Raw genomic sequence first — 27,874 nt, forward strand, 5'->3', positions numbered from 1 at the left:
CAGTACTGGAATAACGGACCAACCTCTTTGCTTTATTAAACGTATCCCTGCTTTAGCAAACAGTGGGTACTATCTTGTGCGGTGACAATTGGACGCTTACGTTGTTTCCATGGTAACACTGGCTATTCTTTTGTTTCTTTCCTACACAACAAGCTTTTATTAGACCTGAAAATATATTACTTATGCATGTGTTATTCCAAATAGTACTATGATACATTAAACCATAAACCTACGCCATGAAAAAAACTTATCAAAATATGGGCTTACCCGGAACAGAAACTTCGAACTTTGAGTTTTTTGACCAATCAGAACGATGCGTGTTACCGGTGGTGGTCATCTGAGCAGCACTGTCAGGTTAGTTCATAATTTGTAAAGTTTTTAACAGTATCTAAGTATATCATTATGCTTAGATCAAATTCTGCCTTTTAATGTCACTTTTGCTTTTCCTTTTTAGCTTCACAACCCCATCATATTACTGCATAGCCTCTTAAAACAAAAGTGAAGAGAGCTTGCTAGCGGTTAGCATTAAAAGCTAACCACTTTACTAGTTTCAGACCTTCATTCGGCACCAGTAAACACACGCATTATCGTGGCCACATGCGGTCTTGTATAACAGGCTGGTGATGGTACTGATGTGGTACTTTGTGTAAGCTCCAGTCTTTCAAGATCCAGCCACGCGTGAACTAAAGTGCTTGCTTAGTGTGCAGTCTGGTTGCATAATTGTAGCCACCAGCCCGTCTTTATCCGTCAGCCTGCCACCATCGCTCACACACGACCATGCCCACAGCTATGAGCGACCATAGACTGTGTGAGCCACTGAGCAGCACTGCACTAGAGATGGACCGGGGATTTCTGTCCTGTTTTCACCTTTTCTGGAGCATGGCTATTTGAAATCTGCTATCCAACTTCTCTGCATACATTTTTCTTCACAGGTTGTTTACTGGTATGACAAGTCGTTGATTGTCGGTAAGATGTGTTATCCTTGTGTTAATTTAACTGGCAGATAGTTCTTGTATATTAAAAGCTACATCATATGCTATATTTATGTTGTTAACAAAGGTATGAGTACCAGGAGAAGGGGAGGAAAGCCAAACAGGGGAGGTGGGAGATTTAACAAGCCGAGAGGTGGTGGAGGAGGCAGAGGAGGAGGCTCAGGTGGTGGAGGAGGGAGCCGCAAAGGGAGAGCCAGTGACTGGGATGATGGAGATGATTTCAGCCTTGACTTTGGACCATCGCGTACTAGCAGGTACTTTATATGGAAACACTATTGCAGTAGTAAACTGAGGATTGTTTGAATTGTTTAATATGATTTAAGTGTATATTGTTTTCATTAGTTCAGTTTCTTTTCTGCATTTTCTTCAGATGCAACTTGTAAGCTGTCTTATTTCTAATATAGAGACAGGACATAAATGTCTCCAAACCTTTACTGTTAACATGTAATATTAGAAACACTGACCTACTGACAGTTTATAAAGCTGTGCTTATACATTCTAAACCGCAGAAATAATTTGTAACTATTTATTGAGAGATTATTATTTATTGAGAGCATGTTTCCCTCATTGCTTTAGTCACAGACCTAAACCTGTCAGAGGACACCGAAAGCTCTGGGATGGAGCGCAAGGAAGAGGAGGAAGAGATGACAGGGACTTTAGAAACACTTCAGGGAAAGCATTGCCCAGATCTCTGGCAAGAGACAAACTGAGCCTGAAGCCGAGTGATGGCATTAAGTCTGAGGGGAGCAGTATGCCGCTTCAGAGGATCTTTATGACAAATGAAAACCAGGAACAACTGAAGGAGCTGCTGCGGGAACTCCAGACTCAAGACTTTGAGCCATTTGAGTGAGTGAAAATCTGATAATTTTATTTTTTATATTTCTACTTTACTTTAATTTTGTAACAACATTGCCAGTTAAATAAAATACATTTTTTAACTCAAATTACTAACCTCTTGAAGGTTGCTGAAACATTCACAGAAAATATACTATGAATGTGTTTACCTTTATGGTTGCACATGCACATATTTCTAGGCACATGACATTTGCTAATGTCTGTTTAGGGTGCAGGTAACAATTATTACAATATTTTTCACAAACATTGTCATTTAATGCTTCAATATTCAATCACAATTACATAAGTTGTGGCAGCGCTTTAGTTGAAATGTGGGACATCTTGAATACTTTCACGGAAGGAAAAAAAATCTTACATTTAGCATTTAGGAGATCATTTAAGTAATAAAAGATGTTGTTTTTTTTTTGTTTTTTTTTACAGTGAGTGTAATTCAGATTATTCTGGTGATGAAGAGGAGGAGGAAGAGTATGATGAGCTGGACCATCGGGAGGAGGGTCAGTTTTGGGCAACTCAGGATGAGCCTGTGGATAGGGCAGAAACACTTGACTACAACTCCCTGTCTGATGAGGAGAAACCACCACCTGAACCTGTCATATCCTTATTTGCCATTGGGAAACTCAGCAGGTGAGTGTCATTATTAAAAAAAATTGTGTCTTTTTTATAGGCCTGTCATAATAACATATTTAGGAGTACAATATAATGGTACAGAAAATATCAGGATAAACAATAATATTGAATCTACTCCAGGCTACTAACACAATCATAAAACAGGAAAACCCTTGTAAACCTTTTTCTAAATGAATAATATAATTAAAAACATGAGCTGCACCACCAGGAGATAGACACACTTAAATAGATAGTATCTATAATTTGTCATAGAAGTGACTTATTTAATCCTCAAAAGCTCAAATGCTCATTCTACTAAAAAAAAAAAAAAAATCCCCCACTAGTGCAAAAGGCTAAAAAAAGTAGACAACAACAACAAATATTGTGCCCCAAAAATGATTGGAGGAAAAGTCGATATAGTACTTAACGTGACTGGCCACAATTTTACAGATCTTGACATGTAAATTTTTTTATAGGTATGGGTTTGACCGGGAACGCAGCAAAAAGGCCCTGGAGACACGTGATGGAGAATTTGGATCCACTTTAGAACACCTTCTTCAGCAGGTTTTCAGCGAGCGTTATGGGCAGAAAGCAATGTGCCCCGATGACCTGGACAACGTGCCAATGGACGAATGTCTGAGCCAGAGGCAGGAGGAGGCTCTTGCTCTAACTGCCATTTACGGAGAGCGATTCAATGAGCGAATTGCCAATGCAGTTTGGACAGTATCCCTTGATTTGTCATTTTTATCACACAAAGCTGAGAAAAAACAAAATGGTGAAAAAGTTCATATTCGTGACATCTGCAGATTTTTCTTAAAAGGACAAGGCTGTCGCTTCGGGGCAAAATGCAGATTCAAACACCAACTTCCTACCAAAGACCCTTTTGAAGATGGTGCCTCGAAAAAGACTAGTCCAAGCCAATCTGGGATAACCAGCTTTTCTGCCCCTGAGTATGAACTGGAAATCCGCTTCCCCAAAGGAAATCGATACCCTTTTCAGGCTCCAATAGTCGCCTTTAGCACCAATGATGAGTCTGTGGAGGCAGCAGGGAGACTTAGTGTTACAGAGCGGATCTACGGAGAGGCGCTTTCTGCTGCAAAGAGTAGTGAGCCTGTAGTTTACACTTTAATAACTTTGTGTGAAGATGAAGATACAATGAAGGAGTTACTTGCAGTTAATCATCACAAATACAGCACCCCACCCCCTGTTTTGCCTGCCACTCCACCCTGTCTGTCTGTGGCAAAGAGCAAAAGTGTGAAAAGCAACGGATCTGAGGAAAGTAGGAGCAGTAGTCCTAGCAACAAGAGAGTGGGACCACCTAACAACTACCAAACCATGGATCCATGTTAGTTCAAAATAATGTGTTGTGACAATGTAAAAAGCTCTATTCTGAAATATTTACTTATGTTTTTAGATAAAGATACAGGAGACACTGAGGAGCATGATGAGAGGGATGAGGAGGAAGAAGAACAGGCTGTACCGGTGGAAAATGAGAGCTATGTCAGTTTGAGGAAGAAAATTGTAAACAAGCGCAACCTGAAAATAGACAATCTTCTGCAAGAAAATGGCAGGCTGTGTAAGGATTATCAGAAAAAAACGGTGAGGAGGATTTTATGAAAATGTATTTAAAAGGCCAGACTTTATGTGATTGTGCACATCTGTTTATTTCAGAGCTCCAGAAGATTCAGATCGATCCTGGAGCAGAGAAGCAATCTTCCCGCATGGCAGGAAAAAGACACGATCCTCGCTCAGCTTGAAGGATGTCAGGTGTTGGTGGTCAGTGGAATGACTGGGTGGGTTCACCCACAAAAATCTTTTAGAACTTTTTAGAGCTTCTCTCCACATATATCTTCTGCTACTAAATAAAAGCTATTGTGCTTGTGTTTGCTATATAGTTATAATCTATGACATATTTAAAATGTAATATTCATCTAAAACGACATAGTAAAAGAAACAAGTCATCTGACTTCTGAATTAGAAACCAGCGGTGCCCAATGGGAGCCGACGTCGCCATAAACATCATCACAACAACAGCCATGTAGCTGTCGGCTCCTCCTATGGATAGCTGCACATCACAATAGCGAGTAATAGAATTTTTTTCATTTCTACAAAAATGACTACACGACGCTGTTGAATCCTGCACGCATCATCAATTAAGAAAACTAAGTTGAAGAACCAAGTAAGTAGAGAGGAGTGGGCGTATGCTGGTGGAGGTGAAAATGGGGATCAATCGGCACTATGGTGTCTTGAAAATAAGCGATTAAAGACAACAATTTTGAGAGGGTAAATGAGATCGCAAACAACCACAAGTTGGTAGTTCAAAAGTGGATTCTGCATAATAAGTCTGCTTTGAAGTTGTTAACCTTTGCAGGTGTGGTAAGACCACCCAGATCCCCCAGTTTATCCTGGACGCCTCTTTAAGAGGTCCGGCAGACCAGGTCGCCAACATCATCTGCACCCAACCACGCAGAATCTCAGCCATTTCAGTGGCACAGAGAGTGGCTCAGGAGCGGGCTGAGTCCCTGGGCAAATCAGTTGGTTACCAGATCCGCCTTGAGAGTGTTCGAGTATGTTTATCTGATCTGAGGATTCTCCTGTAAATCCCGTAAAAAACATTATGTAATTGTTTTTTACTCATTTCTTTTTTCCAATTTAAGTCATCCTCCACTAGACTCCTGTACTGCACTACTGGTGTGTTACTGAGGAGATTGGAAGGAGAGGCAGATCTCAAAGGGGTCACACACGTGATAGTGGATGAGGTGCATGAAAGAACTGAGGAAAGGTAACACGGATTTACATGGTTCTGTGAAATGTTGACAACTATGTATACTAATAATTTTATTTTTTGTTTCCTGTTTAGTGACTTTCTGCTTTTGGTGCTCAAAGACTTGATCGTTCAGAGGCCAGACCTAAAGATAATTTTAATGAGTGCCACTCTTAATGCCAGTCTCTTCTCTGAATATTTCTACAACTGCCCCACTGTCCATATACCAGGTATTAAATTCAGATAGGAGGTCATGGACTAGACGACAACCTCACAAAACTGACTCTTTTGTCCCCAGGTCGCACTTATCCAGTTGAACAGTTTTTTTTGGAAGATGCCATTGAAAAAACAGGGTGATTATACAAGTCATCATTTCCACCTTAATTACTACCAAACAAAATGAGTCATTGTTTGTTGTGCTGCTGACTCATCTTTCCAGCTATGTCATTGAAGATGGGAGCCCTTTTATGCGTTCAGGCAAACAGAATGCATCTAGTGCCGGTGGACGAGGATGGAAAGACTCACGAGATTTAGTGGAGGATCTAAGTGAAGACATGTGGAATTTCATGTCCTTCTGTAAAAAAGACTTTGTCAAAGACACTATCCCAGACCAACAGCTCGGCTTTCAAGATCTGACAATGAGATACAAAGGTGAAACTCCTGTATTATCTCTGGGTAACAGTGGCTATGTTTACAAAATCTGATCATTATCTGATTTCTGGAGAAAAAATAATGTATCATTTGTAAGTGTCTATGAATAATCTGATTTTTTTCTGATTGTTCTCAGCAGGAAAGATGTTTATAATAGGAAAGTTATTTCAAAAATTTATTGTATTGTTTTGTCTTCTAAATACAATTTTTACTGTACAAATTCACTAATTAACTTATATGTCTCCCCAGGTGTTTTTGCTGAGATTTCTTTGGATTTTTGTTATGTGTTTACATGCCCTAATCTATTGACTAATTCTTCTAATTTTCAAATTTTTATAGGCCATGTAAATGTACGCAGTGACAATTTGTATTAATGTATTTTATAGGCCTGTCACAATAATTACTGCATCGACTTATCATTCAGTATATGAAAGCTGGAACAATATATTTTGGGGCTCAATATTTATCATGCGTACATTTTCTTTGAAAAAGTGGGGAGATTTTTTATACTTTTACTTTTATACTAAAACAATAACATTTGAGTTGTAGAGTGTTGAGCAGCTAACGTCTATGGCTAATTGGTTGATTCTGCTATTTATTTGTTGCAGCTCAGGCCTTTTGAATGATACTGTATTCAAAAATGGTTTAGTGCGATTATCTTACATTTTTATTGTGTCAGTGACTTAAAGTACTTTTCAATATTATCATCTATCGCAGTATATCTTTGTAGCAATATATTGCTTCAAAATGTATCGTGACAGCCCTAGTATTTTATAAACTACAAGTATTATATCACTGCAGATACCAAAAAGTCTGTTTTGAAGACGATCGCTGCTATGGACTTGGATAAAATCAACATGGACCTGGTAGAAAACCTCTTAGAATGGATTGTGGATGGAAAACACAACTACCCCACTGGTATGATGACAATGCAGATATGTGAATTTAACTTAAGGCTTATATGCGACAAGCTTGGTTCGTAGAAGATTTGTCCACTGATCCGAAAGTTAGCACTTCGAATTCTGCTCTCAACGTTAAACATCATTAGTTGAGCGGTCAGATCCACTGACTCTCAGTTTGGTGTGATTCTAGCCCCCACAGATGAATGCTGTCATTGTGTCCTTGGGCAAAACACTTAACACCCCTCACCCCCAGTGTCTGCATATGCTAGTGCATGAATGTCTGTTTGAATGAGTGAGTGATTCCTTGATGTAAAATCTTGAAATTGGAAAAGTGCTATATAATACATTTAATATATAACACTTGTATTATTATTTTGTTCACTGGACCAAACCAGATTTACAGAATATTTGCTTAACCTTTCCAGGTGCAGTGTTGGTCTTTATGCCAGGCCTCGCAGAGATCAAAATGCTCTATGAACAGCTTCAGTCAAATCGGATGTTTAACAACCGTGGCGCGAAAAGGTATATGATTTTTTTTTTTCAAAAGATAAAAACAAAACTTAAACATTCAAAAAATAAAATGAGACTGAAAAATTATGCTTCTTTTGCAATCAGGTGTGTTGTGTATCCGTTGCACTCCACTTTGTCCAATGAGGAGCAGCAGGCAGTTTTTAGCCGACCTCCCACTGGTATCACAAAGATTATCATCTCCACAAACATCGCTGAAACCTCCGTAACCATTGATGACGTGGTATATGTGATTGACTCTGGAAAGATGAAGGAGAAAAGGTACTGCCAATAAAGTATTATAGTAACAACATCCACAGAGATGTTATTGCTTTGCATGGGATGTTCTCCAGCATGACATTAAAATGTTGTTACTTTCATGTATTTAATTACTTATGGGTTAATGCTAGAGTGGGGTTGTCTCTCTGCATGTTTTGACATGTAACTTCAACTGCTTTTTCCATGAGATAGAGAAGTTTTTCATCATGTGGAACATTTTAGGCATAACTTCTCCATGGAGACAAGCAGGTGGTGCACCACCAGAAAAGTTATACAGTGCACCTTTAAAGGGCCCATATTACACTATTTCGGATCGGTTTTAATGCTATTTCAAACATACCTGGAGTGTATGTTTTCTTTTCATTCACACATGTTTAACACAATCCCTGCATATATCTGAGTTCTTCTCTCAAATAGAAAATACTCTGTTCTACCTTGTGGTAATACAGGAAGTGCTCCACTGTGTATTTAAACTCTATACACCTTCACTAGAATCATTTGGATGACTTTAGCCATGGAATTGCCAGTCTCTACTGAGCTAAAGGTAAAAGGTAGCTGGTAACTTGAAAATGACCACTATATGATATCACAAGGTGGAACTGAGTATTTTGAGCTTTGGAGATGTAGACAGATTAATAATAAAGGATAACTCAAGCATGTGTGAATGAATCAAAACAACTCCCGGTATGTTTTTGAGGAGGTAACATTATAACACAGCTTAAAGCTGATAGGCATATTTAACAATCTCATCTCATATGTGTGTGTTTTATTTACAGGTACGATGCCGCCAAAAGTATGGAGAGCCTGGAGGACTCGTGGGTGTCCAGAGCCAATGCTCTGCAGAGGAAAGGCCGAGCAGGACGTGTGGCTTCGGGCGTGTGCTTCCACCTCTTCACCAGCCACTGTTTCCAGCATCATCTGTCTGAGCAGCAGCTACCAGAGATCCAGAGAGTCCCACTGGAGCAGCTCTGCCTCCGGTACACCCATCTGTCTGCTTTATGTACTCAGTATTTCCCAATAATAGAGGAGACATGGTGACCTCCCATAGCCTTAAAAACAAGCTGTACAACAATCTGTCTGCTTTTATGTACTGTATTTTCCGGACTATACTTCTCTCTGGAGTATACAGTGAGGCAAATAAGTATTTGAACATCCTGTGATTTTGCAAGTTCTCACACTTAGAAAACATGGAGGGGTCTGAAATTTTTATCTTAGGTACATGTCCACTGTGAGAGACATAATCTAAAAAACAAAATCTGGAAATCACATTGTATGATTTTTTTTTAATTATTAATTTGTATGTTACTGCTGCAAATAAGTATTTCAACACCTGTCTATCAGCTAGAATTCTGACCCTCAAAGACCTGTTAGTCCACCTTTAAAAAGTCCACCTCCACTCCACTTATTATCCGAAATTAGAAGCACCTGTTAGCGTTAGCTGCATAAAGACACCTGTCCACCCCATACAAACAGTAGGACTCCAACTACTAACATGGCCAAGACCAAAGAACTGTCAAAATGCACAAGACAAAATTGTAGACCTCCACAAGGCTGGAAAGGGCTACGGGGCAATTGCAAAGGAGCTTGTTGAAAAAAGATCCACTGTTGGAGCAATTATTAGAAAATAGAAGAAGCTAAACATGACATGTCAATCTCCCTCAGACTGGGGCTTCATGCAAGATCTCACCTCGTGGGGTTTCAGTGATCCTAAGAAAGGTGAGGAATCAACCCAGAACTACACAGGAGGAGCTGGTCAATGACCTGAAAAAAGTTGGGACCACCGTTTCCAAGGTTACTGTTAGTAATACACTAAGACGTCATGATTTAAGATCACGCATGGCACGGAAGGTTCCTCTGCTTAAACCAGCACATGTCCAGATCCGTCTTGAGTTTGCCAATGACCATTTGGTTGATCCAGAGGAGTCATGGGAGAAAGTCATGTGGTCAGATGAGACCAAAATAGAACTTTTTGGTCTTAATTCCACTGTTTCCGTGTTTGGAAGAAGAAGAATGATGAGTACCATCCAAAGAACATCATCCCTACTGTGAAGCATGTGGGTGGTAGCATCATGCTTTAGGGGTGTTTTTCTGCACATGGGACAGGACGACTTCACTGTATTAAGGAAAGGATGACCGGGCTATGTATTGCGAGATTTTGGGGAACTACCTCCTTCCCTCAGTTAGAGCATTGAAGATGGGTCATGGCTGGGTCTTCCAACATGACAACGACCCGAAGCACACAGCCAGGATAACCAAGGAGTGGCTCCGTAAGAAGCATATCAAGGTTCTGGAGGGGCCTAGCCAGTCTCCAGACCTAAACCCAATAGAAAATCTTTGTAGAGAGCTCAAACTCCGTGTTTCTCAGTGACAGCTCAGAAACCTGACTGATCTAGAGAAGATCTGTGTGGAGGAGTGGGCCAAAATCCCTCCTGCAGTGTGTGCAAACCTGGTGAAAAACTACAGGAAACGTTTGACCTCTGTAATTGCAAACAAAGGCTACTGTACCAAATATTAAAACAGATTTTCTCAGGTGTTCAAATACTTATTTGCAGCAGTAACACACAAATAAATTATTTAAAAAAATCATAAAATGTGATTTCCAGATTTATTTTTTTTTTTAGATTATGTCTCACAGTGGACATGCACCTAAGATGAAAATTTCAGACCTCTCCATGATTTCTAAGTGGGAGAACCTGCAAAATCACAGGGTGTCCAAATACTTATTTGCCTCACTGTAAGTTGCAGCAGCGGAAAAAATGCATAATAATGAAGAAAAAAAAATGGATTACCGGTATAAGTCGCATTTTTTGGGGAAATTTATTTTACAAAATCCGAGACCAAGAGCAGACATTTTATCTTTAAAGGCAAGTTATAATAATGACAAAATAGAGAACAATAGGCTGAATAGTAGTGCAGCACACTAACCTAACACATTTATATTATATATACATGAAGCGCAGACAGTGAACAGAATATGTGTCTGTTATGTTAACATAAGATATTAATAGTTTCTTTTTTATGCTTTAGTTATCTGATTAACTAACAAATTTAGTGTCACTTCTGAACAACCCTGAAATGCCACTTCCTTTTCTGTGTGGCTGTCATCAGATGTAGCGGAAGACAATTTTCATTTAGGGGTCAGTGTGACAAAAATGAAGTCAGTGTAACAACAATAATGATGATATGAAATTATATATTTTAATCATTTCACATACAAGTTGCATCTGAGTTTAAGTCGCACCTCCGGCCAAACTATGAAAAAAAGTGCAACTTATAGTCTGGGAAATACAGTAGTCACTAAAGGATAGCACTGGAAAATATTTACAGTTATTGTGTATGATTATTCCAGTATTATGCCTAGTGAAGGGTCTTTTTTCAATTGATACTTTGCTGCTGATGTCATCAATATTCTCTGACGGATGATGCTAACTGGAGGCACTGCTCTGTCTGAATCTTTGTTACTCAAGTTAAACTTTAATCTGATTGCAGATTTGTTGACCTAGTTTATGGGTAATATCTACTTACTGAGCCTAGCCACATGAAACAGAAACAGGCACAAAGTTTATCTTCTGTGTCAGTATATAACATAATGGTCTCAGAAAGTAGCCCCATTATTCAACTTTGAAGGCATGATTGTTTTCAGTTGAAAAGACTTTGAACCTTTGAGATTAATATTTCAGGCTTGTGGACCTTAGCCCTACCAAATAATCGTAAGGTTTTAATGTTTGTGGATTTCTATTTTGGATATTTCATTCAAAAAGAGTCAATCTCTCATCTGAGAATACAGCATCATCATTTAGAACATAAATACAACCTATTGAATTTTCCCTTTATGTACTCACTCAAGTCCAGTGAAAAATACTTATGATTACAGTATATGACTTTTCCATTATGTCTAGTGAAGGGCCACATTGTTGTTTTTTTTCTATTGACTTTTCCCTCACTGCTGTAACAGAATCAAGGTGCTGGATGTGTTTGCTGAGCAGACATTGGAGTCAGTATTCAGTCGACTTATTGAACCTCCGGTTATGGGGAGTTTAGACGCAGCCAAACAGAGACTGCAGGACCTGGGGGCTCTGACAGCAGATGAGAGGCTCACCCCACTGGGCTACCACCTGGCTTGCCTGCCGGTGGATGTGCGCATTGGAAAACTCATGCTGTTTGGAGCTATATTTCGCTGCTTGGACCCAGCACTCACCATTGCAGCAAGTTTGGCTTTCAAATCACCATTTGTAAGAATGTTTAACTCTGCTTATTCCTGGCCTCATAGAATAATTGCATAGCATAATTTGTTTAATGATTTAAGTACGTTAAGACAATAAGGTGATTGGAGGGGTATGTGTTTTCTTGCCTGTAAAAGTTAATGACACCTACAGACGTAGCAAGGTCTGGAGGGTAGAATCCAAAAAACTAGCCAAAAGATTACTTGTGCAGTTATAATATGAGGCTGGCTATATTTATGCCTCTCTATCAGCAGATCAAACTAAACAATATCACACTGTAATTTGTAGGTGTCTCCATGGGATAAGCGTGAGGAAGCCAATGAAAAAAAAATGTTTTTTGCTCTGGCTAACAGCGACCATCTAGCTTTATTACAGGCATACAAGGTACCAAACTGAAATGTTACGTCACTAATTATCTCCACAAACACAATATTGAAATTCTTAATTTTTTTCAGGGTTGGTGTTTGGCTGCAAAGAATGGAAACCAGACTGGCTTTGCTTATTGCAGAGAGAACTTCCTGTCTTGGCGAGGCTTACAGGTCAGTCAGTGCTATCTGAACAAATTCATTTGTTCTGAACAATTATGCAACCCTGTTCCCAAACATTCAGCTATAGCAGTTTTCACTTAGGCCCAGATAAGGCACAGTTGAGTTGTGCTACACTTGTGGATCTATTCCACAGTTTTTTGTTTATTTTATTTGTTTGTTTTTTTAATAGGAAATTGCCAGTCTAAAGAGACAATTTGCTGAGCTGCTGTCAGATATTGGCTTTATAAAAGAAGGACTCAGGGCCAGGACAATAGAGCGTATGAGCTACAAAGGGACAGATGGAGTCCTGGAGTCCACTGGTCCTGAGGTAAGTTTTTGCCAAAGACAATTAACTGTAAAACAACCCCATGGATTAACCAAATATCATTTTTCCAGGCCAACTTAAACTCTGATAACATCAAACTCATGTCTGCTATGCTCTGTGCTGCCCTCTACCCCAATGTTGTACAGGTACACCCCACAGCTCAATCTCTCATTTTGTCTGTTGTAATGTAATGTAACAGTAACATATTGTGATGCAGAGGTTCACTGTAGTATGAAAATTTCTTTCAAACATAACAGCACTACCTAAAGTTATGGTCCACAAATGTTGAACCTTTTTTATTATCATTATAATTGGGTATTAGCTCCACAAATTTGGCATTTTAATTTTATGGCTTTAAGTTCTTTCAACTGACAACAATCGTGTCTTTGGGGTTGAGTAATAGCACCACTTTCTAAAGTTTTTTTTTTTTGTTTGTTTATTTATACTGACCAGAGATGACGATGAAACTTTTGAAACAGTTTTTGTTTCATGTGTGTAGGCTCAGTAATTACATATTTACATATATGCGTTTGCATATCTGCATTTTGACAGTTAAACAGAAGTGCCATACAATTCTGACCTATTCTCCAGCTCCTTTTTAAACTAGAGAGATAATCCAGATAGAATGTTGTGCTATCACATGGCAGGTGCGGTCTCCTCAAGGAAATTACAAAATGACGAGCAAAGGGGCCATGAAGATGCAACCAAAAGCAAATGAACTTCGTTTTCTGACCAAGAACGATGGATATGTGAATGTGCACCCGTCCTCTGTCAACTACACTGTAAGTACAGGTCAAGAACGTATGTAATATCTCTATCTCTTTTTAGCAAAAGGGTTCTAGCTTTGTTTTATGTTTCAGGTTCGCCACTACACTAGCCCATACCTTGTGTACCATGAGAAAGTGAAAACAAGTCGTGTGTTCATCAGGGACTGCAGCATGGTGTCCGTTTACCCGCTGGTGTTGTTTGGAGGGGGACAGGTCACTGTGGAGTTGCACAAAGGAGAGTTTCTCATTTCCCTTGATGATGGCTGGATTCGATTTGCTGCTGCCTCTCATCAGGTATGCGTTGTCCTCTCTGTGTGTCCCTTTAATGTGGTTTATGACTGCACTGTGCTGTTGTTGTGCTCAGGTGGCTGAGCTGGTTAAGGAGCTGCGCTGGGAGCTGGACCAACTGCTGGAGGATAAGATCAAGAACCCCATCATGGACCTGTGCAGTTGTCCTCGCGGCTCTCGTATCATCCGTATGATTGTCCACCTTATTTCTACACAGTAACTGCATCTCCAAGGGCTCACAGTACACACACTTACAGTGTGCTACTGCAGTAGTGCAACACATGGGCCTCAATGTATTATGTAAGGATCATGTGATTATGTATCTCTGCCACAATCAAGGTTTACACAAAATATATTTACTATATTTACTACTAAACAAGACTTCAATGCTTAATTGCCTTGAAATAATCTATGCAGTGAACCACAAAGTAATGCACTTCTCTCTAAATATAATGTCTCATCTACTGTACAGACAGTATTGAGGTGGCTGTGAGCTTTAAGAAAAATCACATTTACTGTTTACCTTTGGGTTGTGTTTTTCACACAACGGTACTTTTGTGTCCATATTGGATTTGTGATATTTAATATTACTATTTAGATTTGTCAATCATGCATTTACTAATAAAGACGTCTGCAATCAGTGTTTTTACATTTTCTGAACGCACTTCAGTATTAATGATGTCAAGCAAAACCTTCACAATGTGAAAACAGGGCCTTTGGAAGACTGAGAGATCGTCTGTCATAAATTACCTTTGCATGATACATTCAATAAAGTAATATAAATTAGTATAATGTGATTTAGTATTTGTAATCTTTAATTTACATAGTGTTTTCACTGTTGTGTTTATGGAAAGTTCACATGAGGTAAAACAAAAGGCTTTACAGGCTTCTGGTTCAGGACGGCCCCTTTCAGTCACTGCACTGTCTCTAAGACAACAGACCAAAACAAATGTGGTATCACTATCTCATTGAAAGCCATTATCTTGCCAACCCACGGTGCCAACTCAAGAACTGGTGAGATGACTTGCAAGTATAATTCCATTTAATTGCTTCTTTGGACTCATTTTCATTTTTCATTATGCTCTGCAGACTGGGAATTTAGTCTAACCTGGTGCATTCAAGTTGTTTTTGATAATGGTAAGTTGTCATATCTGATCTGATTTTGTATTATAAATTAAATGATGAACTATAACTAAAACCTTTTCTTAAATATCTCAAAGCAGACTTTTAGGAAAACTAGGTCCCACAGTTCTCAGCCTACCAAGAAGTCTGGACAGAGCCAGGCTCATAACAAAACAAAAAAGAAGTCTGCGAGTGCCAAAATCCCAAACCCTGAGGTGGACCTCCTCAGTACTGCAGCCATGGAGAACCTCTTCTACATTTCCCACAATGCAGCACATTGTCTAGAGTTCAGGGGCTTTGGATGGTCAAACAAATCCAAATCAAGAAAGAAGACAAAGGGCAAAAACAATACAAAGTAGGATTTTATTGTCAGTGAGATGTACATAAAAAAAGTAATTTAGTAATTGCACTGGACCAATTTGCTGTCATGGATGACATTAGACTGGTATTGAGTTACTTTTTGAAAATTGTAAGGCATAAAGTGGGAACTTTTATACGTCAGCAACTTTATTGTAAGACTGATCTATAGTTCTTTTTATGCATGTAACAGTTGGCAAATTCTTGTTGGCAAGCCTTGAAATACTCTTATAAAAACATTATTGTGCACCATAAATAAATGGGGTACAAGGATGCCAACTGGACACTGTAGCATCCAAGATGCCAACCTGCAATGCCATAAAACTGAACATGAACTTATAATTCTAATCATGGTCTATGCCTCCAGTTGTATCCATACTATTAAAAATTAACTTGCCATTAACACCTCCACGCAGTAAATTCTTACATATTTTCTTTTATAAATCAATCGTTACACTCATCAAAAACTTAACCCTGTACAATAAATAAAGTCTTTGGATTGTGGTCCGACATCTCTCAGCCTGAGGGTGGTTTCTTCTTGGCCTCGACATCTTTTTTAAATTCGTCAATTTTCTTGGCAATGTTGACAACCTACAACACATGAAAAGAACCATGGACAATTTATACATTTTGTCAACAGAAAACCCAGTAATTTCAATGGGACATAAAATAATACCATTGGACAGCTGATTATATTAGGAAATAGAAATAGCAGCTACCTACATCATAGTTTTGAGCAAGGTACATCCCTACAACATTCCCAATGGTGAAGCCAGCCTGTAATTAGAAAAAAAGGAACAATTAAGATGATTGATGTCTTGTATTGTAATCAAGTTATGTTTAATTATATATGTGTCAATGAAGTTAATTGTGGTAATAATGGGTTAGTAGGGTTTGCTAGTTCAGTTATTAGTTTAGCTACTAACGTGAATGTTTTCGCATGCTAACACAAGAAATCAGCATATTTCATACATTTTACACTAGTAGTAACAGTCATTCAAACTTACCAGAAATTGCAACATGTTGAAATAACAAAAGTGCCACCACCAAAATCGGAGTGCTGAATAAAAATAAAAAGTTCTTTATGTGTTATAGAAAAAGAACCATCTAAAAATTGCTAACCTTTCGTCACTATAGTATGTACGCATGCGCGCGATTTAATAGAAAGCATCGCGATCTTATTAGTTGTAGTTCATTTGTGTCATAAAAGCATTGCGCAGAATTGAAATTAAACTACAACTCCCTCCGTTGTGAATTTTCCATCATCCACCGGTGGGTGTTGTTGGAATGGTGGTGTCGGGACATTGAATGACTTTGGCTCCATCACAAAAATTGCAGGGTTAATCGTTAAATTTAAACTATTATCATGGAGGCACTAATCCCTGTTATTAATAAGCTTCAAGATGTGTTCAACACCGTGGGCGCCGACATTATACAACTGCCGCAGATAGCAGTAGTAGGCACCCAGGTAAGAGCTGTCATTATTTCCAATTTGTGATACAGCTGCTATGCTAATCTCCTAACCTTGCATTTTTATATCACCTAATATTAGAAATAATGTGTTGATTTAGAGTTTGTCATGCATATAGTCATACAGTGCATCTAGTTAGCCCATGTAATTCACTGCATTGCTGCATGCCTCATGGTTTGCATTGGCGATGGTAGTTCAATCTATTTTAATCAACCCCATTCACTTCCTATTTTAAGAACTACCCATTCTGTATTTGCTTGTCCAGGCCAGTGTCTCTGTACTTTATCTGCATATTGTCACACCACTGTTGCTCTGGACCTTTTGGCAGGACACATAAATGAAATGAGTGTGCATTTTGCTTCCCTAGAGCAGTGGAAAGAGCTCTGTGCTGGAGAGCCTTGTGGGGAGGGACCTTCTTCCTCGTGGGACTGGGGTCGTAACCAGGCGACCTCTCATCCTGCAGCTGGTTCACGTGGATCCTGGAGATGCTCAGAAAAGTGATGATGGTAATAATTTTGTACCAACATGTGGATGACACTTCTATAGGGCTAGCCATGTTCATTGTACATTCTGACTGCAGCATATTAAACACAAACCTAATGCACTTCACGAGATAACCTTAATTTTTTTAGGCTTGGACCTTCAAATTGTAGTCAATGTGTGTAATTTCACATATTTATTGTTTCTCACCCAAAAAAAAAAAAAAGAAGATTTGCTTGTGTAAGTCTAAATCATTTTCTTTCTATTCAACAGGCAGAGGTGAAGAGTGGGGCAAGTTCCTGCACACAAAAAATCAAGTACATACAGTATTTGCCTTTTGTCCACTTCTTTTGTTTGAGTGTTTTCAAATCTTTGTTCTGCTCTGTTTCAGATTTTCACAGATTTTGATGAAATCCGACAAGAAATTGAGAATGAAACCGAGCGTGTGTCCGGAAATAATAAGGTAAGGGGTGAACAATTCATATGCCAGGACATACACACATTACTTACACACAGTGTAACATTGATCTTGTATTATCCCCAAAATGTTTATAATTGTGCCAAGACATATGCATGGAATTCAACAATACACTGAGAAACTGTCCTATTAGCATAATCCTGGAAATGCATAGAAATACTATAGACTACACAAAATGCTTGTGTGTGTGTGTGTGTGTGCGCGCCTTTGCAGGGGATCAGTGATGAGCCCATTCATCTGAAGATTTTTTCCCCTCACGTTGTCAACCTCACACTGGTGGATTTGCCGGGAATCACAAAGGTAACACACACAAAGAAAGTGGAATTAAGATGAGCAAACAACATTAACTTTTGGAGTATAGATTCACCCGATTAACAGGAAAATTTAGATCTGATTCTGATTCTGAAGACTTTTATTGCCATCGTCTGTGAACACAGTTCACAAACTAGGTACTTACTCCTGTGATAAAGTGCAACATAAAACACACTGAATAAATACAAATACAAATAAGGGCATGCAGAAAGTTAAAAAGATATGCTTAAAAAATTTAATAAAATATATACAACAGCAGCATCAGAACAACAGTGCAAACATGACTTATTAAAGTGACCGGTATTATAAAGTGTCCAGTTTTGTGCAAATATTATAAAGTGTTCATGAGACAAACGGCAGAGGGAAAGAAACTGTTCTTATGACGAGAGATTCTGTTCCCAATGGACCGTAGCCTCCTGCCAGAGGGAAGTGGCTCAAATAGTCCATGTCCAGGGTGAGAAGTGTCAGCTGCTATACGGCCTGCTTGCCCCCGAGTCTGCAGTCTCTGTCTGTCCCTGGCAGTGGCCCCAGTGGACCACACAGTGATGGAGGAGGTGAGGATGGACTCAATGATGGCCATGTAAAACTGCACCATCATCTGGACCGGAAGCTTGCCTTTCCTCAGCTGCCGCAGGAAGAACATCCTGTGCTGGGCTTTCTTGATGAGGGAGCTGATGGTCGGCTCCCACTTGAGATCCTGGGTGATGCAGGTGCCCAGGAAGCGGAAAGAGTCCACAGTGGTGATGGGGGAGTCCGTCAGGGGGAGGGGAGGCAGGGGGGCTGTGACTTTCCTGAAGTCAACGATCATTTCCACTGTCTTCTGGGTGTTAAGCTCCAGGTTGTTGCTGCTTCACCAGGACACCAGCCGGTCCACCTCCTTCCTGTAGGCAGACTCATCGCCGTCCTAGATGAGTCCGATGAGGGTGGTGTCATCCGCAAACTTAACCAGTTTGACCATTTTTTTCTGTCAGCCAAATTAAACGATGGCCATTTTTCTTTCAATGTTTTTAAGTGGTTACATTTATTTTAACAACAAAGATGGAATTGTTGTCTGTTGAAAAGACCATAACTCCAAAATGTATATGGCAAATTTGGAGACTCGTTATTATAAAGTTAAACATGTGAGTATTTTCTGTTTGATTATTTCTTTCAAAAACAGTGAAGTTTTTGTAGGTACAGGCTTTGATTCTGACCTCATTTGTTTCTTTCCTCAGGTCCAGTGTGTTACGGTGTGAAATCCCCCACTGGAGTTTTTAATGAATTAAACCGAACCTACTGCTGTGTGTTTTTTGTTAATTGCTTTGTTCTCTGTCAGGTGCCTGTGGGTGACCAGCCCAAGGACATAGAGATCCAGATAAGAGATCTAATCCTGAAGCACATTTCCAACCCAAACTGCATCATCCTGGCTGTCACTGCTGCCAACACAGACATGGCAACCTCCGAGGCTCTTAAAGTGGCCCGAGAGGTGGATCCTGATGGTAAGGAATGTCTCAATAAAGTATTTAGTATAGACATCCACTATATACTACCATATGATTATAGATGAATTATCAGCTTATTATTTACATGTTATCAGCTTATTATTTACATGTTAGTTGCAGGGTTGTCAGAAGAATCGAAAATCAGACACTAATCAACACTAGTAATAAAACTTGGTATGCATTTGAACAAGTATCAATACCTGAAAGGTTTTAAAACAGTCTTGATTTATTTCAGAACTAGTCTGATTTTTTTCTTCGTATCAACAATCAATTTTTTTATTTTTGTATTGTGACAACACTAGTTTTAAGTTATAAACCACTAGAGTTATTGCCTGGGATTCAAAAAACACACTTCTTCAATACTTCTGCCTGATTCTGGTGAATCTCCGTGTTTTTGATGGATTTTTGCAGAATCAATGAGTGAAGCATCTCTGATAATCTGAGTTGACCAATGAGCTCCTTCATTTCATGTGTCACTGAAAAAAAATTGATCTGTTTGTACTATCATATTTGACTAGGCTTAAGACGCAGCAGAGGATGTGGGGATCAGACTGATCTGTATAAAAAATACAGAGAGATACCATTCTGGATTTGCCAGGCAACTGGAGCTACCTGTCACTCAAACTACTGTTTAACTACATTTACTATTTAAATGTATTCACCATTAGTGCTCCAGCAGTTGAAAGAGTAAATCTATCCAAATTGCTTTGGCTAATGTGAATTCTATGGCTATGAGGTTGTTGCCCGTGTGCTGTTAAGATGGCAGAATTTGCCAATATTATTTGATTTTTTTTTTTCGTTTAAATCCAATCTCTACACATATAGATTGTTTTCTAGATTACATTAACAATAGGGTATGTAGAATACATTATTGTTATAAATACCCTGGGTTTCCTAAATCTTTAGAGAACACAGTTTTTGCTTAATCTAATTCAGAGAGTCATTTTAGGTTTATTTCCAAATAGCTTCAGTTGGATTTGACATCCTAAAGTATAGTGCTCTATAAGGTGTCTGATTAGATAATCGCCTTCAGAACAAAAAAAAGTGAAAGTAAAAATTTCTTTAAAAACTTTGTTATTATAGGTAATTGACATGATAATTAAATGCAGTACAGAATTAGTGAGTTTTGACTTACATTTTTTCACAAATTCAGGAAGGAGGACCCTGGCTGTTGTGACCAAACTGGACTTGATGGATGCTGGTACTGATGCTATGGATGTTCTTATGGGCAGAGTCATTCCAGTTAAACTTGGTATTATTGGAGTCGTGAACAGGTAAGCAATATTCAACATATATACATGTAATTTTATAAAATATATATATATATATATATATATAAAATAAACATTAGAGATTTGGCCTGTAATATGTAGCAAAGCATGAATATGCAAGGCTCATTGTACAAATTGTTTTCCAAATGGATTAATTTCAATTAAATAAACACAGCACAAAAACTTTGAACAAGGTTTACCCTTACCTATTTCAACATAATTTGGTCATGTTCGGTGGGCCGTATTAATAAGTCCAAGTCGTAGTTTGCCCATGTCTGAACTAGCTGTTCCTCTCAACTGTTGAGAGCTTTTTGCCTTTTACTGCGTGAGTCATGACGAGCAGTTTATGCTCTAGTCACATAGGGATGGTCATAATTGACCCCTCTTCACTGGTAGTGAAATCTAAGCATAGAGATAAATGGTTGTTTTCCAGTAGTTCATTGCCAAAGAATAATATAAAAAATATTTTGATGACGTAGAAGTAATCTTTTTGTTGACTATTGAGATAATAAATCATTATACAGTTTTATATAAAAAAAAAAAAAAAAAAAAGGTTTATAAAATTCACCTGGAATACCCTTTTGCACTGTGAATGCACCAGAACACTGTGGTGAAGTCTTAATAAACCTCAATGTCACTGCGGTGATGAGATCTGAGCGCTCTCTTATACATATTTTATGCAGGTTCGGTGGGGGACGTATTTGCTCTTAATATAATACGCTTAATACATCTCCAATATGAGATTATCATTTATGAAAAATGTATGTATGACATTACGTGTTAAACTCTTGAATGGAAAATATAATGAAGACAAAATCAACTCTGTGAACTCTATTTGCTTTTAATTTTCTCTGATTGCTGTTAATCTCTTTGTTTAATTTAATCTGAACTTTCAGGAGCCAGCTGGATATCAACAATAAGAAGTCTGTAGCTGATTCTATTCGAGATGAACATGCATTTTTGCAGAAGAAATATCCCTCTTTAGCTACAAGGAATGGAACCAAATACCTGGCGAGGACCCTCAATAGGTACACTACTGCACTACTGCATTCAGTTATAGATATGTGCTTATAACTTGAATTATTATGTCATAAGTTTTTTTTAAATTATTGCTTCATATTACTTACTGATAAATGTTGGTATTCCTGTTGTGTAGCTGTTGCTATGTATTAAAGCCAGAAGTTATATTATTGAATGACAAGGTAAACTGCCAAATAGTTGCTGATAAAACTGAGCGGCTGGTGCCCTTTGCTGTCATTATGTCAGGTTACTGATGCATCACATCAGAGACTGCCTCCCAGAGCTCAAGACACGGATCAATGTATTGGCAGCGCAGTACCAGTCCCTGCTCAACAGCTACGGAGAACCTGTAGAAGACCAGAGTGCCACGCTTTTGCAACTCATCACCAAGTTTGCCACTGAATACTGCAACACCATTGAGGGCACTGCCAAGTACATAGAGACCGCAGAGCTGTAAGTAGTACTACTGCTGGGTGGCCACTTGGTGGTACTGTTGGTACAGCATACTTTAGTGTGCAGAACAACTGCATTGGTTTCATCATTTGATATGATCCAACTTGAAAGTTGAGGCACGCACAGTTTGTGTGAAGGAAAAGCTGACAGGAGAGAGCGCAGCGGGTTCACATCAGAGCTAATATCCCGGCTGCTCTTTTTCAGGTGCGGTGGAGCCAGAATCTGTTACATTTTCCATGAGACATTTGGCAGAACACTGGAGTCAGTGGATCCTCTGGGAGGCCTCAGTACTATAGATATTCTCACCGCCATAAGGAACGCCACAGTGAGTGTTACATCACTGTGTCACTGCAGTTTGTCACTCCTATAGTCCATCACAGCGCCCCCTGTTGGTATTGTTATTAGTGGTTGGTTGCCCAGGGTTACACAGTCTTTGTTGTAGGGCCCTCGTCCGTCCCTGTTCGTGCCCGAGGTGTCCTTTGAGCTGCTGGTGAAGAAGCAGGTGAAGCGTCTGGAGGAGCCCAGCCTGAGGTGTGTGGAGCTGGTGCATGAGGAGATGCAGAGGATCATTCAGCACTGCAGCAACTACAGCACTCAGGTGAGACATGGGATAGGGTCAGAAACAGGGCCAAGAGAAGGAACGGAACCAGATAAGGGACAAAAGACACAGGAACATGTCCCATAGGCCAGCATACATTTACGCACAATGGAAGACAAACTGTCTGTGTGTCTCTGTGTAGAAGATACAAACACTAAAACATGCTGTACTGTGCTAAAATGAACACAATGAGCATAGTGACAGTAAAATCAACCATTCACTTTCATTCACAATGACTAATGCATTACCACTCCTCTAATATGTGACCATGTTTTATGAAATCAAAATTTCAACTTTTGTTAATGTGACATAAACAGAGAGAAATAACTTTAACTTGACATTTAGATTTTCTTTTGTATTGTAAAATGACTTATTTGCTTGCTTTTAATACAGGCTTTGTACACAACAGCGCCCGGCAACCTCACTGTTAGCGTCACTACTACCTGTTCAATTTGATCTCAATGGGTTTTTTGCCAATTCATGCTAAAATGAATAAATATTTAAAGATAAGGCAGGGAGGCAGGTAGGGAGCTGCGGGTGGACGTCACTAACAACATGTTAAACACAGCACGAATAAAACCAATACTTCACTGGAGGACACTTCTGTGTTTAGAAAGAGAGCTGTTTGTGTCTCAATGCTAATGCTAATGCTAATTTTCAGGGTTAATAAATATTAAAACAACACCACAAACTGAAAAAAAATAATTTGGTGGTCTTTATTTTAATTTGAATTTTAATAGGTTGTTTATTTTATGTTTTTTCTGATTTTAATAAAAGTGACTGTAAGCTTTGGGACTAGTGTACTGGTGTGCACAGAGCCTATTCTTTTTTTTAGATTTAAAAAATGTACATACTGTGACCTCAAACCTGAATCATCGCATGACATTAGATCAATCAATTAATCTTGACATTTGTAGTTCAGGGATACATGTATTTTCCATAATCTCTATCTAAAACTATGGCAACTATGGTCGACCTAAACAAATAATTTTACAATACAAAAATATGATTAATCTTTGAAATTTTTTACTGCAGAATCTACATTGCTCCCACACACAGTTTATCAATACTTCGCTGGTGGTGCTGACACAATGAGGATAGGGTTTAAAATGGTCTTAACATCCATAATATCATTCATGTCATTGTTTGGCTGAGCCCCTTTTACCACCACAGTGCAATTTGCATACAAGTAAAACAAAAGAGAGCCTAAGGACACATTATTCATAGGTGTTTACCCTCTAGCCATCTAGCTCTCTATTGTTTATTGTACATACATTTTGTATATAATATTTGTCAATGTTGACTGTGTGTACATGTGTGTACAGAACAAGGACATATATGTATGTGTGTGTGTGTATATATATATATATATATATATATATATATATATATATATATATATATATATATATATATATAAAATATATATATATATATATATATATATAAAATATAATATAGCAGCAGGCGGGCTTCCTGTTCCTATCACACTGTTCATTCGTGTTTGGCGCACACGTCTAAATAATATTACTGCATCAACTGGATTAAATTCTCACCATTATGCGCCCAAAAAGAAGCCCAACACCAGAGGAGTTCGAGGAAATAAATGCATCCCTGGATTACCTGGCTGCGCAGATAACTGCTGTCAGTTATGACTCTGCTGGAGCTAGTCAACAAATTGCATGCCCAGAACGAAGAAAAGGACTGGCGAATCGAGGATTTGGAGAGGCGAGTGGACGAGCTGCAGCAATACACTCGTATGAACGACATGGTCATCACTGGGATTAAAATCAAGCTGCGCTTATACGTGCGCACGGTGAGCGGGCAGCCCAGTGAGGAGGAGATACGATCGCTGGAGCAACAGGTGGCTTTTTACCTCCACAGCAGGGAGATAGATTTGGACCTGGAGCACATCGAGGCCTGTCACCCGCTGCCCTCAAAGAAGAACAAATGACCAGCCGTGATAATGCGGTTTGTGAATCGGATAAACAAAGGACATAAAATGAAAGGAAATAACGTTTTCATAAATGAACACTTAATAAAAAGAAATGCAGACATAGCAAAAAAGGCCAGACAACTAAAAAGCTGCAAAAGATCCAACACACCTGGGTAATAAACTGTAAGATCTTCATTAAACTAAACGGGACCCCAGAGGAAGTGTTGGTGGTGAGAAAGAAAGAACTGGATAAATACAACTGACATCAATGGACAAAATAAGGTAACACGTGACTCTATACATCCCTTATGAACAATATGAACAACAGGCCTACAACGAATGCATCTACACCATCAAACAGCAATGAACTCGACTGGAGAATCCTCTATCACAAAGAAATGGATCTGGAAACTCGTACATGGAGTCTGACACACCCTATCTATCTGAGAATGACCCAGATAACAATTTTCTCTCCACTTTTGATACAATCTGTAATTATCTTACTCAAGAACAATATAACATGAATGAACATATACACTCACCTAAATGATTATTAGGAACACCTGTTCAATTTCTCCTTAATGCAATTATCTAATCAACCAATCACATGGCAGTTGCTTCAATGCATTTAAGGGTGTGGTCCTGGTCAAGACAATCTCCTGAACTCCAAACTGAATGTCAGAATGGGAAAGAAAGGTGATTTAAGCAAGTTTGAGCGTGGCATGGTTGTTCGTGCCAGACGGGGCCGGTCTGAGTATTTCACAATCTGCTCAGTTACTGGGATTTTCACGCACAGCCATTTCTAGGGTTTACAAAGAATGGTGTGAAAAAGGAAAAACATCCAGTATGCGGCAGTCCTGTGGGCGAAAATGCCTTGTTGATGCTAGAGGTCAGAGGAGAATGGGCCGAGTGATTCAAGCTGATAGAAGAGCAACGTTGACTGAAATAACCACTCGTTACAACCGAGGAATGCAGCAAAGCATTTGTGAAGCCACAACACGCACAACCTTGAGGCGGATGGGCTACAACAGCAGAAGACCCCACCGGGTACCATTCATCTCCACTACAAATAGGAAAAAGAGGCTACAATTTGCACGAGCTCACAAAAATTGGACAGTTGAAGACTGGAAAAATGTTGGCTGATGGTGGTGGTGTAATGGTGTGGGGGATGTTTTCTTGGCACATTTTAGGTCCCTTAGTGCCAATTGGGCATCGTTTAAATGCCACGGGCTACCTGAACATCTTTTCTGACCATGTCCATCCCTTCATGACCACCATGTACCCATCCTCTGATGGCTACTTCCAGCAGGATAATGCACCATGTCATAAAGCTTTAATCATTTTAAAATGGTTTCTTGAACATGACAATGAGTTCACTGTACTACAATGGCCCCCACAGTCACCAGATCTCAACCCCAGAGCATCTTTGGGATGTGGTGGAACGGGAGCTTCGTGCCCTGGATGTGCATCCCACAAATCTCAACTGCAAGATGCTATCCTATCAATATGGGCCAACATTTCTAAAGAATGCTTTCAGCACCTTGTTGAATCAATGCCACGTAGAATTAAGGCAGTTCTGAAGGCGAAAGGGGGTCAAACACCGTATTAGTATGGTGTTCCTAATAATCCTTCAGGTGAGTGTATAACATAAATTTGGAGGGAAAACTGTCATTAATACATTTTAATAGTACGAGCATGTATAGTAATTTCAGTTCTATCAAAGAGTATCTGCAACAATTTACTCGCCCTTTAAGTATCATCACTATTACAGAAACCTGGTTTAACCAAGAGAGAGATATACAGTTTTGTCTAGATGATTATGAACTAAGATATAGGAATAGAGAAAAATGGGAGGTAGAGTTGCCTTATTCATCCATAAATCTGTATCATTTAGCCTGTTAACCCATCTGTCACTTTCAATAAAAGCAACTATGGAATGTTTAACTGAGATTCAGAATAATAAGATGAAAAATATTGTTGTAAGTTGTGTGTATCGTTCACCTGGTTCAAACATCGAAGCTTTTGCTGAGTGGATGGAGAAATTCTTTTCTACTGTTAATCATAAGCTATTATTTATCTGTGGTGACTTCAACATCGACCTTTTGAACCAACTAGACTAAAAGCTATAGATGATTTTTCTAATACAATGTACAGTTTATCCCTCTATTCAGCAATAACCAAACCCAGTAAAATAACGTCACACAGTACGACAATAATTGACAACATCTTTACTAATATTAAGGGAAACCAAACAACTAGTGGCTTGTTAATATGTGACATCACTGATCATTTACTTGTCTTTAATCTCTATGTTTGTGAATTTTAAAAAAATCAAAGAGGACAAGAACGTGACTTATAAACATTTAAGAAGTGAAGAGACCATTAATGCTCTTAATAGTTTAAAAGAACAGGACTGGAGCTCAGTCTTTACAGAAACAAATGTAGACCGAGCGTATTTAACTTCTTGAACATATTTCTATCTCTGTATAATTTACTCCAGTAAAAAGAATATCCCAAAAACAGCAAATCATCAAAAGCCCTTGGCTTACCAAAGGAATATTAAATGCTTGTAAAAAACAAACAAAAAAACAAACAAATAAAATCTTTATAAATTGTTTATCTAGCTAAAAACTAAAGATGCTGAGCACAGATATAAGACATATAAAAAAACATTAACAAACATAATTAGAACGGGCAAACAGTTATATTATAAAAGAATACTATATGAAAATAAAAACAATATAAAGAGAACCTGGGACATACTAAATAGTGTAATTAAATAGGGATTAATTAATATAATATATATTAATATATATATATATATATTTTTTGTAAATATTGGTCCGGAGTTGTCTGCTGAAATCCCATATCTACATGTCATTGGTCAAAGAAGTCATACATAACATTGTAAAACCTCTAACCCATATATGTAATTTATCTCTTCAGTCCGGCCGTTTCCCAAACAAAATGAAAATTGCAAAAGTGATATAACTAAAATATGGAAATAAACACTTTCACAAATTATTGACCAATTGCACTGTTGCCTCAATTCTCCAAAATTTGAGAAAAAAAAATTCATATCTTGGCTAGAAAATTTTGTCGAAAAATATCAAATAATAAATGAGAATCAATACAACTTCAGTTCAAAAAGAACCACTTCCATGGCAATAATTGAAGCAGCAGAAGAAATCACCAATGCACTGGATCAA

At 38.6% G+C, this 27,874-nt stretch overlaps 4 protein-coding genes across 9 annotated transcripts in view; 3 read left to right on the forward strand and 1 right to left on the reverse strand.

Moving 5' to 3' along the window:
* The first annotated feature begins 313 nt into the window (after nt 1-313).
* dhx57 (DEAH (Asp-Glu-Ala-Asp/His) box polypeptide 57) lies at nt 314-14,327 on the forward strand. Its single transcript, XM_033989412.2, has 25 exons — nt 314-354; nt 933-966; nt 1,060-1,246; nt 1,569-1,838; nt 2,268-2,471; nt 2,930-3,798; nt 3,868-4,052; nt 4,125-4,246; nt 4,825-5,020; nt 5,111-5,235; nt 5,314-5,447; nt 5,516-5,570; nt 5,657-5,868; nt 6,670-6,786; nt 7,196-7,292; nt 7,386-7,559; nt 8,333-8,533; nt 11,512-11,788; nt 12,068-12,163; nt 12,235-12,318; nt 12,497-12,634; nt 12,703-12,777; nt 13,279-13,413; nt 13,492-13,692; nt 13,763-14,327. The coding sequence occupies exons 3-25, from the start codon at nt 1,062-1,064 to the stop codon at nt 13,904-13,906; spliced, it is 4,296 nt and encodes a 1,431-aa protein (XP_033845303.1). The 5' UTR covers nt 314-354; nt 933-966; nt 1,060-1,061; the 3' UTR covers nt 13,907-14,327.
* A 420-nt stretch (nt 14,328-14,747) lies between these two features.
* On the forward strand, nt 14,748-15,171 carry LOC117391443 (small lysine-rich protein 1). 2 transcript variants are annotated; one of them, XM_055231769.1, is made up of 2 exons: nt 14,748-14,823; nt 14,910-15,171. In XM_055231769.1, exons 1-2 carry the CDS (start codon nt 14,821-14,823, stop codon nt 15,165-15,167), a joined length of 261 nt encoding a protein of 86 aa, XP_055087744.1. In that variant the 5' UTR covers nt 14,748-14,820; the 3' UTR covers nt 15,168-15,171. The 2 variants fall into 2 exon arrangements, with proteins under 2 accessions (XP_055087744.1, XP_055087743.1); XM_055231768.1 differs by having other exon boundaries at nt 14,775-14,823; nt 14,907-15,171.
* On the reverse strand, nt 15,153-16,317 carry stmp1 (short transmembrane mitochondrial protein 1). The gene is made up of 3 exons (XM_033989609.2): nt 16,173-16,317; nt 15,889-15,942; nt 15,153-15,756 (listed from the first exon to the last, which is right to left on the reverse strand). The coding sequence occupies exons 1-3, from the start codon at nt 16,185-16,187 to the stop codon at nt 15,682-15,684; spliced, it is 144 nt and encodes a 47-aa protein (XP_033845500.1). The 5' UTR covers nt 16,188-16,317; the 3' UTR covers nt 15,153-15,681.
* A 95-nt stretch (nt 16,318-16,412) lies between these two features.
* Nucleotides 16,413-27,874, forward strand: part of LOC117391713 (dynamin-1-like protein) — a 41,883-nt gene continuing 30,421 nt past the window's right edge. For 4 of the 5 annotated variants that reach the window (XM_055231758.1, XM_055231757.1, XM_055231759.1 and 1 more), the window contains exons 1-11: nt 16,424-16,633; nt 17,004-17,142; nt 17,390-17,433; nt 17,508-17,579; nt 17,808-17,894; nt 19,222-19,384; nt 20,541-20,661; nt 21,555-21,686; nt 21,925-22,131; nt 22,336-22,456; nt 22,574-22,729. In XM_055231758.1, the coding sequence (XP_055087733.1) occupies nt 16,532-16,633; nt 17,004-17,142; nt 17,390-17,433; nt 17,508-17,579; nt 17,808-17,894; nt 19,222-19,384; nt 20,541-20,661; nt 21,555-21,686; nt 21,925-22,131; nt 22,336-22,456; nt 22,574-22,729 (1,344 nt within the window). In that variant the 5' untranslated portion in view covers nt 16,424-16,531. Of the gene's footprint in view, nt 16,634-17,003; nt 17,143-17,389; nt 17,434-17,507; nt 17,580-17,807; nt 17,895-19,221; nt 19,385-20,540; nt 20,662-21,554; nt 21,687-21,924; nt 22,132-22,335; nt 22,457-22,573; nt 22,730-27,874 lie in introns of all 5 variants that reach the window. The other variant, XM_033989608.2, reaches the window with a different exon arrangement.

The sequence above is a fragment of the Periophthalmus magnuspinnatus genome, chromosome 23 (assembly GCF_009829125.3).
Source record: "Periophthalmus magnuspinnatus isolate fPerMag1 chromosome 23, fPerMag1.2.pri, whole genome shotgun sequence".
NCBI classification, from domain to species: Eukaryota; Metazoa; Chordata; class Actinopteri; order Gobiiformes; family Gobiidae; genus Periophthalmus; species Periophthalmus magnuspinnatus.

Bases quoted from the DNA above. Each gene is read 5' to 3' on its own strand.
- dhx57 (XM_033989412.2), top strand. From the start codon at position 1,062: ATGAGTACCAGGAGAAGGGGAGGAAAGCCAAACAGGGGAGGTGGGAGA. The intron at 12,319-12,496 runs GTCAGTCAGTGC...TTTTTTTAATAG, and splicing joins TGTCTTGGCGAGGCTTACAG to GAAATTGCCAGTCTAAAGAG. The intron at 13,414-13,491 runs GTAAGTACAGGT...TTTATGTTTCAG, and splicing joins CGTCCTCTGTCAACTACACT to GTTCGCCACTACACTAGCCC.
- stmp1 (XM_033989609.2), bottom strand. The intron at 15,757-15,888 runs GTAGGTAGCTGC...CATGTGTTGTAG, and splicing joins ACCTTGCTCAAAACTATGAT to GTTGTCAACATTGCCAAGAA.